General features: G+C 38.3%; 1 protein-coding gene across 9 annotated transcripts in view; it reads left to right on the forward strand.

Moving 5' to 3' along the window:
• Nucleotides 1-14,320, forward strand: part of REV1 (REV1 DNA directed polymerase) — a 107,463-nt gene that overhangs the window by 59,552 nt on the left and 33,591 nt on the right. For 6 of the 9 annotated variants that reach the window (XM_068680662.1, XM_068680678.1, XM_068680679.1 and 3 more), the window contains exons 2-5: nucleotides 5,407-5,515; nucleotides 7,062-7,128; nucleotides 7,902-8,034; nucleotides 9,078-9,246. In XM_068680662.1, coding sequence (XP_068536763.1) covers nucleotides 7,072-7,128; nucleotides 7,902-8,034; nucleotides 9,078-9,246 — 359 coding nt within the window. In that variant the 5' untranslated portion in view covers nucleotides 5,407-5,515; nucleotides 7,062-7,071. Of the gene's footprint in view, nucleotides 1-5,406; nucleotides 5,516-7,061; nucleotides 7,129-7,900; nucleotides 8,035-9,077; nucleotides 9,247-11,202; nucleotides 11,309-14,320 lie in introns of those variants that run through there. The other 3 variants (XM_068680675.1, XM_068680683.1, XM_068680695.1) reach the window with 3 other exon arrangements.

The following is a 14,320-nucleotide window of genomic DNA, read 5'->3' on the forward strand; positions in this document are numbered from 1 at the left end:
CGAGTGTGCTACGTCCTCTAGGGATTGAAGTCCCAAAGGAAGATGAGTAACAGAAATAATGAAGCCAGTTGCTGAGGTCTGCTGAAATTTGCCAGCGTATTGTGGCAGTATGAACAGTTGTATCAAAGAGGTCATGTTTGAACTAAAAAGTGAACTGAGCTACATGGTTAAATCTGTCAATTAAAATTTATGGGGAGGAGACACTCATCACTGAGGAACTATGAAGTGTGGGGAAAATATTATCAAACAATGCAGAAATGTGGAAACTCCAGCCAGAGTCTTTTGTGAGCAGAAGAAAAAGTTCAACCAAGTTAAACCACTGCTTCTGACAAGCTCTAAATGGACTGTAGCTGCTACTGAATGTTATTCCTAGAGGGGAATGAAACATTGACAGTTGGTCTCAAATTGAATCTGGCTTGCTATTTTTCAAAGAACTAACCATCTCAAATGCCATGTATAAAAGCAAAAAGAGAGTCTTGTTGAAAACAGATTGCTCACAGGTAGTGCAGGCTGCAGAACGATGCACCACCTTGTTTTAGGACAGCAAGTCCTCTGCTGTTTTCTGTACCCCATGCTCATGGTTCCTTAAGTTGTGACAGTTAAAGTTGTATGTCCCAGGCTCTAAGTTGGGTGGGAAAAGATCTCCATGTTGTTGTCCTGTACAGCTCTTGTATAAATGGTTGATTGCTGAGCAACCACTTTAGGCTGATGTGGTGATTAGTTCACAAAATAACACAAAATAATATCTTAGTCACTGCTTGTAGGTAAAGTATTTAGTCCTGGACGTTAAAGTAAACTGATCTGAAATAAAGACCATTTTGAGTTGCAGAAATAGTCTTGGAAACTGGAATAATTTACTTAGCAAAGTAAAAATTTGTCCAAGATTTTCATGATTGTTGTCCTAGGTTTACTTGCAGGAGAAGGGTGTATTGTCAGTAGGTTTTGGGGACAGATTTTTTTTTTTTATGTCTTTTGGCCAGTTTGATTTGTGTTGCTTCACAATATCATCAGAGATTGGATTGCAAACCAGAACTTGCTGGTTGACCCTGTAATACTGGTGCTTATAGTTAAAAGCGATTGTAATATGGGCATGTGTGAGTTAAGTTGGAGAAAAGAATTAGCACTTCTCTGTTGTTCAACTCTAACATTCTTTGAAAACTCTTTCTTATTCTATGGAAAAAAGTAAGGTAGTCGACCCCAGTTGTTTACTAGGGGGAAGAATATAAGCAGGGCCGGTAGTGAGGCCCTGGCTTATTGCAAATCCCCATCCCCATTCACACCACAGTTGGTTGTTTATAACCATGACCTAAAAGTTGGTTTCCAGAAATGGCTGAGGGATTCATAAGCTGTCACTGGCACTTCAGGGAACAGTCCCACCCATCTGCCTTGGCTGTGTGTGACCCTGTTGTGACTCGGCTCAGCTCACCGACCTGGTGGAAACTGTCCATTACCACTGTGTGAATTTTCCTCTGATTTGGCCCAAAGTGCCAGGCATAGGGGTCGTGGGAGTGCGGAGCTGGAATGGAGAGGCTGGGCATAAGGGAGGCCAGCTGGCCTCTGTCGGGCCAGCAGAGGTTGAGGATCGGCCCGTTCCTTTTGGTGGCAGGCGGCCATCAAGTTGACTCAACCGTCTTGTGAAACTTCACCCTGAGAGTTTATTTCCCGCCTAGAATAAAATTCAGTTGCTTTGCAACATCCAGATTTGTTTATTTTAATATGGAACAGTATTGTTAACTCTAGTGCCTAAAATCACGGGGGTTTAAAAATACAGTATCTTGAAAAAAAAAAAAAAAAACTCTTAAACTATCTTTTTTAAGTTCCTTTACTGGATTCTGACATTTTTAGTACATAGTAAAAAATAGTTTTAGACCCTGTAGCAGCAGCTCTTTTCCAGAAGACTCATCCAAGAATAGGACTCTTGTGCTGAGAAATGTGTAAACACGTAAGACAGTTCTTTCCTCAAAGAGCTTGCAGCCTAGTGCCAAGCAGAGTGGTGAGTTTGATGTGGGAGCTGGAATGTAGATGCATGGAACTCAAACAGGCCACAAAATACCCATTTGATGGAAACAACTTCTAAGCCCTGCTGAGCAGGGATGGATTCAATCTACGGTTCAAGCAAAAGGTTCTGATATTCATTAGTGGTGGCCTGAGATAGCCGTACTTCTGTTAGCGTTAGAGCTGCACTTTCGAGAATGATGTTTGTGGTATTTGAACACGCTAATTAAATCAGGTTCTTTTGTACTAGAGGATGTCAATCAGGTGTTTGTGCTGGTCAGAAAAGCAAAAAGCCTGTTGCTGTGCATTACACTTCGACGCAACTTCCTGTTACCTGTGATTGGATTAATTGGATTAGAAGTTACTTGTACTGTGTATTTAGACACAAGTCTGGCAGGGTTTTTTGTTGAGTCACATTGCAGCGTCTAGTTGCCTTTGGCAATAGTTCTTCTGCTTTTCTGTAGTGCAAAATATAAAATCTGCCTGCTGAAAAGGCAGCAGAAATGTCTCTGCATCATGGAAAAGAGAATGCTGCAGAGCGTGGCACAGACAACTGAAGTTTGGGCAGGACTGGTACTGACCTGGAATCAAAAGGCTTGTGAGGATCCATACTTGCTTCTCAGAGAGCTGCTGAGAACATTTCTGTGCTCCCAAGCATTGTGCTCATAATACCTATGGTTTTGGTTTGTATTTGTCTGTTATCTCTGTAATCCCAACTATCCCAGTTAATGGAAAGCCACCTAACCTATACCACACCATCCTGATCTTAAAGTATTTTAAAAGAAATATCTTTCCTGAATTAGATACTCAAATACTAACTTAACGTCAACATTCACATCTACGTCGCTTGTTGTGCAGTCTGAAATCTCCCAGTTGCCATGCAACTCTCCTGTATGCATGCACGTGTTTATAGAATTCGTAAAATGCAGGGATAGTAGTTCGTTCTATTCCATGATCTGTACAGTTTGATTAACAAACAGCCTTTAATAAGATTAAGTGGTTGTGAATTGGGAAGTGTGATGTGAGGCCATGAATTAGCATGCAGTGGGATGTTGTGTATCTTTTCCTAGTGTGCTATATTGACTGTTTCTGAGCTGCCAGTGACATACAAAGCATCAAAACTCTTAGTTCCTCTTCTAGCTTCAGTTTCGAAAAAGATCTCCCAATAGAAATTTTAAATTAGTTAAAGAACTCTATTTTGCAGAACAGTAAGATTTTACAGTTTGTGTGTGGTCTTGAAAGATGCGGGGCCAAATTGTGTTAATTTTGATGACAGAAGATTTAATTTGACTTTTTTTTTTTTTTCTTGAAAGGTTGTTTCTCTTGCAATGAGAATTTGGATTCTGTTCTTAGGGATACTGTTTCTGTCATTACAGACTTTCTGAGCAGTTTCAGAGTTTGTTGGGATTTCAGAGCAGAAGACTGCTCTGAAATAAGTTAGTATAAAAAGAGAGAAGAATTATTATTGTTTGATCACAAGCAGGCCGATTTCAATGCTTGTCCCCTTTTTTGCTTCTCTCCACCACCACTTCAAAGATTCTTTACAAAACATTTCTTCTGCTCACCCCTTCATCTTGAGACCTATAGATAGGGCTTTGTGTCTTCTTTACAGTTCTTATTTCATGAGCCAGCAAGTATACCTCAAATCTTATTTAATTTTTCCTCTGATTTAATATATCTTGTGCAAGATGTTTCATGTTCATTTGTTCCTTAGGTTTCAGATAAGCAGCTCTAGAGGTTATGTTCATTTTCGAGGAAAACTGCCATGTAAGCACAAGGACTTAGCAGGATCATAGAACAGTCCAGGCTGGAAGGTACCTTAGAAGATGATCAGGTCCATGGGAAAAGGGAGCCTAGGTGAGGTTACTTACCTAGCACCTGTCTAGTCACATCTCAAAAACCTGCAGTGATGGGGACCCTACCACGTCACTGGGGAAGTTGTTCCAGTGATTGATCCTTCTCACTGTAAAAAAAAAAAAAATTTTCTTACATCAAGACAAAACCACTTCTGACACAGCTTGTACCTGTTGCCTCTTGTCTCCACGTGGCTCCTTGTGAAGAGGGAGCAGTGAAGATCCTCCTTAGTCCAGAAACAGTTCCTGGAACTACAAAGGGAGAAATTAATCTCCCAGGTTTTCATATCAGCATTAAGTAAATAATCTATAACTCTTAGGAGGTAAGCCAAAGGCATCTAGTAATCATCAAAATACCATGTTTCTAACTTGTGTGTTAAGAATTGAAGAGAATAGGCTGAGTCGAAAATCACATCTGCCAAGGAAATTGTAAATCATTATCAGATGTTGGAAGTAAGGCATTACAGCCTAGCTTCTCTAGTTTTGCAGGCTCTAGGAAGACAGCTGAGCAAATGATATGTCATGCTTTTAGCAAGCTAACCTGAAGGAGTCATGTTTTCTGATCTGAAGTTTTAATTAAACTAGGTACATACCCGTGATTCTGATTTCGATTGGCCCCACAGGCTGATCCAATGGCGTTTGGACTAGAGGTCTCTCTTCCTCGCCTCCCAGTAGCCTAAATAACAATTAAATGTTTCAGGGTTTCAGAAAAAGTTTACTCTTATGAAAGGCAGTTCATTGGTTTAACAGGCATCGGATGTTTTTGTTTCTGCCTTACTGATACTGGAAAGACTTACTTGAATAACCAGGAGGTCTGTATAGGGGTCAGAGTAACTGAAGTTCTCAAGAACTTTGTAATTAGAATGAAGAACATCTTAGACTGCTGGTGACGTATGTGAGTTTTATACTGTATTGAGGGCTCTATTTTTTTTCGACCAGAGTAAGATAAATGTGTGTATATGTATGTACACACACAAGATTTTCTTTTCGACAGGCTTTTTCATCCTTTATTATTAAGGAACAAGAGTAATCAATGCTTAAAATCCTGGTGATTCTTACAATAGCTATGATACCTAAAATCAGTATGTGACATTTTCATGAATAAACATTTTCCTTTCTTGAACCTACACCTTTGTTTTTCTGTAAGAACTTCTCAGTCAGAAGTGTTATATTTGAATTACGGTTTACTTGAGTTTATGGGAAAATAAATTTTTTCCATATAAAGGAAATCATCCAACCATTTCCAATTTGTACCTTCTACAGGAGAAAAAAAGTCAATTTTCTATTTCATGTAGTCATCCGACTCATCTCCTCTCATTTCTCCTCCCTTCTCCTTAAGGGGTCTGTGGTATCTGTTGGATAAAATTCAGCCCCCTCGCCCCCCCTCAAAAAAAATAATTTAAGGAAGCTCAATATCTTGGAAATTGGTCCCTGGGTGAGAAACACGGGTACCTAGAAATAAAATATAACATACTGGGGAGGGGTAGCTTTGTTTTGATTGTTGGCATAGAGCTAATCTTGACAAATGATTAATCATGATGACTCTCTATTTGTGTAGGTTATGTAACAGATTACAACAAATATGAGAAGAATAGAACGAGGTGCATCATGATCTTCCTGTGTTTGAGGAGATCCTGAAACGTACTACTGAAGTGTGTCTTTTCAAGGTACTTACACCTGCTTTAACTCTGTAATGCGATGGTTGCCTGATTTGGCATATTGCTGTTATTCCATGAAAATGATCATTTTTATGAAAAGCTTCCTGCAGCTGTCTCTTACTCTGCAATGAAACTTGCCTGCTGTCCAGGGTGGGTTAGCTGGATTTCAGAGTCCGCCTACTTGGTAGCTCTAGAACAAAAGGGATTTAGAAGATGAAAGCTTGGAATTCAAGTTTTAGCCAAGTTATTTGGAGGAGATAAAATTCTAATGTGATAAATGAGGTGGTCTCCAGGACACTGCAGCAGAAGCTGCTTCCTGGATAGGTAAATGAACAAAATGGATAGTAATCTCCAACTACAGCTGTGTGTACTTTCTAGTAGGCTGGAGACTGGGTGAAGCTTCTGTGCACCACTAACAGATGATTCTATGGATAGGCCAAAGAATAGGCCTCTTCTCAACAGCACAAGAGGAAGGAAAAGATTGATTGACTTCCTTTTATGTATGAACTGTAGTTTTGTGCATTTTTATGGGTATCAAGATTTATCTAATAAAGGTGACTGGCTTAAATTTACTTCCTGTTAGTTTCGGTGTATACAAGGCCCTATTCCTGTCATCCCACTCTTAGGAGCTTACTGCCCTAAAAGACAAAGCAGTGTTTTTATTTAGAGGACTGGTTAGAATAGAGAGTGAGAGATGTAGTGTAGCAGGCAGTGACCTCATGATGAGACTACTCCATTAATCAATATTTTAAAATCAGTGTTACAACAGCTATAGTTAATGTGGATCACTTGGGTACAGTGAGCAGTTGGCCACAGTCCAAAACGTTTCTTTTTCTCTCCACCAGTTCTGTTTCAGCTCACTAATAGCTCATCTGGGGATGCTGCTGTGTTCAGCTCATGGTCCAGGGATAAGTGTATTACATAAAGGAAAACTGTAATTTGCCTGGTTAGGTTTGTTTATTTATTTAAAGAAACCTAGCTATAGATCATACTAGATCACTTAAATGACTGGCTTTTCCTTGAGGAAAACATGACCTTTGATTTTCTTTCTCTTTGTCTTCTTTTTTCTTTTATGTAACTTCATTGTTTTTTGGAACAACAAATGCTTGGACCTCTAATGATCAGCTCTGAACCCATTGGTAAAATTAGTCCAGTCTCTCATGCCAGGAGGTGTTTGCCTGCATCCCTTCGTGTAAATAGTATCAAATGGGAAAGAAAAGATTGTTCATGATTTAGGCAATATTTTGCTAGAACGGTAGCAATTTTATATAAGAACCTTTTATAAGAGAGGTATGATGAACAGGAAAAACTTAATAAATCACAATGGCAACTGATCTTTGTGATGACTTTTTTATGTGAATTACTACAAAATTGAAAATCTGGAATTCAATGCAATTTTTAGTTTCTATGTTTAAATGCAACTCGTATATTTCAACGCATACACACTGAAAAATGCAGTCTTGGTGATGCTCTGTAGATGGCCAGTAATGCATGATTGAAGTGTCACTGATGTTACTAAACATCTAATTGATCGTGTGTTTTTCTTTCTGTGCAGAAGCTTCAGTATGAGGCGGGGTGGATGGAGGAAACGGGCTGCTGATGGCGATGGCTGGGGAACATGGGTATGTTTAAAACCAACTGCCTTTTTTCTTTGAAGAGGTAAATGGCAAAATGGGTAAGAAGGGTTTGCAATTTTGTTAAATATGCTAAAGGCATGCTATAAATTGAAACCTTTTGCTTCACTCGAAAAACACAATGTTTAAAAAATCTTGAATTTAATCTGGTGTTGATGTCTTAATTTGTAATCATCCACTAAATTGCATTATTAATATGTGCAGCTTTTGAATAGCTTTAACCACCATTTAAAACTTAATTTTAAAATTATTTTTAGAAGTTAGCACCACTTTCTATATAGTTGGACGAACAGTAAATGAGGCACCTGATTTACGTATGCTTCTATTGTCTTATCTATATTTAAGAACAGAAAATACGTGGAGCTTGACAAGTATTCTCTACATTGTTTCTTTGGGCAATGAGAACTCTGGCTTAGCATCCAAACTTGCATTACTCTCTGATCTCTCTTTTTTTCTTCTATAAGGGTTTTTACATAGATGGAATACCTTCCTTATAGAATAAGAAAAAAGGAGTATGAAATAAATCCTGCCACGTTGGTAACGATATACCGTACCTTGCAGATAAATTTTAGTGTAGAGGACTTGCTATTTTTTATTTCGGGGAAAAAAGCATGCATCTTTTGTAAGTCAGCAAAAATAGATTCAAAAGAATGCTGCATACTTCCAGTCTTCTCATAATTGACTAGTTTCAGTCTGTAAACACAAGAAAACAGGACTAGCATCATGGGTTTTGTTTTGTTTGTCTGTTCAACTTAAACTAGGGAGGATACATGTCGGCAAAGGTTAAGAAATTGGAGGATCAATTCCGGTCAGATTCAGCCATAGAGCACCAGAGGGATGGAAATTCATCAAGTATCTTTAGTGGAGTCGCCATCTATGTCAATGGCTTTACAGGTGAAGCTTTTATTTTTTAAGGATCTGTTCTGTTTTGTTCCTATGTCTGTTCAATGTCCAAAGTGTAGTAAAGGACTATAAAACACGTGTGTTTGTATCTAAGTAAATAAGTAACAATTATCGTATATCTTAAATTTTGTGTATTATGTTCCTTTTGTATTTCATTATTTAGGTTTTCAAAGTAAAGTCGCATTTAGTTTCTGAATATATTTGTTACTTTACTAAATTGTTTACATGAATGGGCACTGCTAGAAATAGCAGCAACTTTTTCCACCTTTCACCAGAACTTTCTTGATTTCTTGTGCCCCATTCACTATTCAGAACATTGTACTTGCTTGTGTTGACCCAAACCTTTTGTTGCCAATGTGGCACCACTGTGAAGGTTTTCTAAAAGCTTTTTTTTCCTTTTTTTCTACTTCTGGCAAAGTATTCTTTTTTACATGATGAAAAATATTCCTAATGTGAATAATTACTGGGGTAATCAGTAATGTTAGAGGGAATAAGAATAGATGTTAGTTTGTACGGTAGTCTCTCTTCCTTGTAGTAATTCAAGAATAGTCTGGTAAGGAAATGTTACCTGCTTCATGATGTCAGAAATTGAACAGTAGGAGTTCTTTGCTGTTGCTAAACCCTTTTGATATTAATTTTCTGTTCTGTATGTAAACTGTTATCTCAAACCAGTTACAATGTGAGTTAATCTAAGACTGCATTTTGTGTTATGTTGCAGTGAAGTGTGTTGTTTTTTTTTTTAGTTTAGCATTAAATCCACTTGAGTATTCTCCCCCCACTTACTTCATACATATTGTGGAAAGATCCTCTGTGACAATCAGAATGTTTGCATTTTGAATCACTCTTTTCAGAAATGTTTTTCTACATTTCTCAAGAAATGCATTTCTGATTTGGTCTTTGAAAACCTGCAAGGTTTTCAGGGGAAGAACGATGCTCTGCACTTGTTCTGATCATGACATTGTTTCTCAACCACTGTTCTTCTTAATGTATTTGCTGACACAAAGCAGGAATATTTCTGTTTTAAAATTTTATAGATCCCTCAGCTGATGAATTAAGACGGCTAATGATGTTGCATGGAGGCCAATACCATGTATATTATTCCAGATCAAAAACAACGCACATCATTGCCACCAATCTTCCAAATGCCAAAATAAAAGAACTGAAAGGAGAAAAAGTAGTTCGCCCAGAGTGGATCATGGAAAGGTGAGTTTTGATCTACTGCTTTTCGAGATTTCTTCATTTGGAGAGGGGGGGAAAAAGTAGAAAAATAGCTTTATAAAAGGTTTCATTTTGGGATGATGGTTTAGTTTAAAATAAATCTATCCTTGCAACAGCTGAGTAAAAATACCACTGTCACTTTGAAGATTTGCTTCTTGGTGATTGTTCCTTAGGTAACTTAGCAAAGAATATTCAGAAAATCTCAGGCATAGCGCAAACTGAACATTAGCCTGTTAATTCCATTTTAATATCCAGTCAATTGGCCAGCCCTCATCTCAATAAGTTTGAATAAATGTCAGATGATGGTTTTTAATTAACCTCTTGCCTTATGCTTTGCCTGAGTTTCTTATTACCTGTAAATAAAGAAGGTCAAATTTAAAAGCATTTTCATAAAAGTGAAATTAATCCACCCGAAGATTCATCATGTTATATGAGTTTGAAAAAACAAAATGAAACCCAAGGTTTGATTTCCAAATAACTTAAGTCTGTTGGTTCTTCTACTCGCTGAAATATATAGGATCAACTAAAGTTGTCCTCAGGCCCTTGAAAAAGATGATAGCTAGGCTCAGAGCACTTAATCTGGCTTGCATCTGTCTTCTGAGGAGCCCATGGGAAATATGGCAGGCAGGAATACGTTCTGGAAATCGTTTTGTCAGTGTCATACTACTCTTAACTAGCCTCTCCTAGATGCCCAGCAGAAATAGGCAAAGAACTGTTTCTGTGTGCATACTTGTAAAATGCTGTTTACAGTTCCATATAACCTCTTGGTTTTGGACTCAAATGTTTCATAGCATGTAATTTCTTAAATGTGATTGTTGTTTGTTTGTTTGTTAGTTTTAATTTTGGTCAGAAAAGGCGGGTTCTTTGGTTTGGAAAAGATGTCCGTTTTTTGTTGTTGTTTTTAAAGCTTCAGTGTCTTACCCATTAACTTCAGTACTTGGAAAATTGGCAGGAAATGTGTTGTGGTTTGAAAGATGTGGATATTTTCATTGCCCATTAAAGTTCCTAGTGATTTTAACCAAGTTGGAAAAATCAGTTTACTTTCAGTAGAGACCTGCTAAAACCTAATCTATGAAATCCCCTAAAATTTTCCTTATGGTGTTTCGCATTTAGCTTCTGCATCTCCAGTTTTTAGAAGGTTGTACTGTAAGATAAGTCAGAAGAATTGAGGCCGGTTCCTGCAATTAGGCACAAGGAAGCAGGGAGCTGACTGTCTCAGTAGAACAGGGTTCACGTCAAAATCTGGAGTAAAAGCTAGTTTCACAAGTACACCCTATTTTTCCTATTCTCTCAACATTATTGAAGAACACTCATTGGTTAAATACTCCGTCACTGTGTAGTACCTTGCCACATGGAATACCAAGTGATGTTATCCTCAGTAGTTCAGTTGGTGAGAATCTGTGGAGTGGATCTAGAGGTTTGAAATTTGCTCAGTATTCATGTGCACTTCATGACAGTGCAGTCTGATGGACTTTTTTTTTTTGAGTTTGGTTAAAGTCAACCCTAAAATGTTACTGTCACGTATTGCCAATAAAACAATGCTGTTAGATTTTTTAGTCCTGCCAACCAAGGTTGCAAAATGAAAGATTGTTTGTCCATCCAGCTTTAATTTCTTTGTGTACACACATTATGATTTTGTTCTTAATTATATGATCACGTGTTGTCTTGTTTCACTATGGTACTTGCCACATTCTCTACACAGAAAAGACTGAATTCAGGTTACAAACTGCTAATTCATTGTCTTGTTTTCTGCTTCTTTTCTTTGTAACCCTGTTCCTTATTTACTGCATGTGACTTGAAATCTTTGCTGAAAAATTGAATGAATAATTAATTCCCATCTTCTGTTGGTGCTTATCACTATAGCATCTGACTGCTTTCCAAAGATTAATGAACTTACCACAGCACTTATCACAATAGTTGTTATTTTAATTTTTTGTTTAGGGGCCACCAAAGAGATTTTGGTAAAACACCAAAAATGTCAGTAATTTGGAGTTTGCCATGTGAACTGTGTAAGATAGGATTTTTCAGAGTTACTTATACAAGAATGGTAAGGCATGTGTTGAAGTTTATTTCTGCATTAAAAGCTTTGCATATTCTGAACTGTGAACATTCTGATCTATGGTCCAAGTCAGACATTTATAAACCTGTTGTTAAGTGCAAATAGCTGTATCAGAAGCAAATGGAAGGCCAAAGATATTGCTGGCCTGCTCTTGAATGGCAGGGAAACCTCATGATAAAGAATATGGAAAAAGCTGAGGTGTTTGGTACCGTGTGTTCTTCAGCCTTTACTGGCACAATCTGCTTTCGTGCCTTGAAGGCCTGTGTGTCTAGTGGCAGAGTTTGGAGAAAAGATGTGCTGCTAAAGGTATACAAAGCAAAAGTTATGGTTCCCTTGAGCAAAGCTGACATAAACAACTCCATAGGACCAGGCAGGACCAGGGAAACTGAAGAAGCCAGCTCATGTCAGTGCTATACTGCTCTGTCATCTCCGAACATTCATGACAATCAGCTGAAATCACAGAAGATTGGGAAAAGGCAAATGACTTGCCTGTCTCCTAAAAGGGAAAGAAAAAGAAGCCAGAAAATAACAGCACTGTGATCAGCTTCACCACAGTCAGTGAAGATAAAGGAATGTGCCTTTCTCAAAGCTATGTCTAGGGTGGCACGCCATGCGTGACCCATCTGGTTGTCCTCTGTGGTGAGGTGACTGGACAACGGGAGAGCAGTAGATAGCATTTGCTTTAACTTCAGTAGGGCTTTTGGCAGTCTTCTGTTGCATTCTTTTAGGCAAATTGAGGAGATGAAGATTGGATAGCGGGCTGCTAAATGGGTGAAAAACTGTCTCGACTGCTTGACTCAGATGGTAGTGGTCAGCATTTCAGTTGAACTAACATCTGTTTACAAGTGACATTTCTCAAGGGTCCATACCAGAGCTGTTGCACTTTAGTGGCTTTGTTAACAATATGGCCACTGGTGTGATGACCAATCTGTCTGACACTTCTGAAGCTACATCTGGAGTTCTGTATCTAATTTTGGGCTCCTCATTTACAAGAGTGAGTGCAGTGGAGAACTACCAGGACGAATAGGGGCCTGGAGCATGTGATGTATGACGAGAGGCTGAGGAAGCTGGTTTTGTTCAGCTTGGAGAGAGCACTTCGAAGGGGATCTCATTGCTGTCTTTCATGACCCATATGCAGGTTAAAGAGAACGTGGAGCCAGATTTCTCTTCAAGGTGCACAGCAAGAAAAGAAGCAATAGGTGCAAATTGCAGCAAAGAAAAACTTGACTGAGTATAAAGAAAAGATTTTTCACAGTGAAGGAGAGTAAGCAGTGGAACAGCTGCCTGAAGAGGCTGTAGACTCTCTGCCCTTGGGGATATTCAGTGTTTGGATGGAGTCAGCCCTGAGCAACCTGAACAAAGTTAGCCTTGCTTTAAGCAGGCTTTGGACTAGAGACCTCTAGAGGTCCTTTCCAACCTAGTTGTTTAATCATTCTAAATTCTGTGATCTAGGGAGTGTGAAAAGGGGAAGGATGTTGAACAGTGCATCTCCAATGAGATTCTCACTGCTGCCTCTTAATACAGCCTGGGGGGGGGGGGGGGGGAAGAAAACAAAACAGCTGTGTATTGATCTAGCAGCACAGCTATTCCAGTAGCTAAAATCATAGCATGAACAAAATCTGTAAATGCCTTTTTTTTTTTAATGACCTTGAAATTAATGAAATGATTTTGAGATAATTACCTGGGTGGTTATGCAAGTTCACAGAGTGATACGGGAAACATTATAACCACACATTTTAGCAGCTGGTTGGCTGCATCAACATTTTCTATGCATCACCATTTTCTGTACAAGAAAGCTTTGGAACTCTACCATGTTATTTTCAACTCTGGCAATATATAGTGTAAATCATATTCCTTTTTAAATGTAATATATTCACGTATCAAACAATATTTAAGTGATATATTTAAGAGTTGTTTCTACTATCCCATTCCCATAGAAACCTTACCATGTATCTATGTGTATGCTAGCTGGTTTTAATTTATCTAATTGGGTAATGCAATCTCCCATTGCATTCTTCCCTAATTGCAGCAAGACAGCTCCTCTGAAGGGCTTCTGTTCCACTGTTCAACTCCCTTGACTGTATTACTGATTGGAGCTTGTTAAAAAGCACATCTCCAAGAGCAAGTGTTCAGGTGTTGAAGAACAGCAAAGGAGTTTATGTCACTGAGCTAAATTCTCTTCAAAAATTTAAATCCAATTGTAACTTCAAAACTGAGCATTAATATTAAGCTGCTTTGATGTGAAAGAGGTTCCTCTGATGCAAGAAGCTTCTGTATCTGTGACAGCGGTCAGTATGACAAGTAGTACACGAATGAGAGGTGGAATATAGGCTGAGAATGTTATCTTTTCTACCAGCAACATCCATTGGGATGGAGAGATGGAATCATGCAGTAGAGTATTTTTGAGAGGATACCACTTCAGTGTCCATGATTTCACTAAGGAGTTTAGCAGTTATTGAAATACAGTTGCAGTTTCAGTGGGAGAAGGAAAAGAAGAGGGAGATACAGTGGACCATGTAGTACAGAACTGGAATGATTGTGGAGTAGATAATTATGGAACGTCTATTTGGATTTTTTTCTTCTCTCTAGATTTCTTCAGTGGATTTTCTCACAAGAAGGGGTAATTATTCTTTTGGAATGGAAAAAGTGAGAGTTCCTCTTTAATAGTGAACTGCATCCTAGCAGAATTCTTTCAAGATCTGCCCAAATTTGCTTGGAACATGTGTACTTGAATTGCATCAAGTTAAGAGATCAGTCAGCATTGCTCAGTTAGAATAACCTGGACCATTCATGATAGATATAGATTGATTAATATCACTTTTGACTAGTTGGTGTGTGTTTTTGAAATGAAATATATGGGTATGACAAACTAACCCCACACAACTGTGCAAATGTCTTTTTTAGTAAAGACAGACATCGCTACATTGGATTGAACTGAGAAGTAATTTCTAGTTACTGGAGGGAAAAGGGTTTTAGAAAGGACAATAAGTGCGTATTGCA

The sequence above is a fragment of the Anas acuta genome, chromosome 1 (genome assembly GCF_963932015.1).
Source record: "Anas acuta chromosome 1, bAnaAcu1.1, whole genome shotgun sequence".
Taxonomy (NCBI): Eukaryota; Metazoa; Chordata; class Aves; order Anseriformes; family Anatidae; genus Anas; species Anas acuta.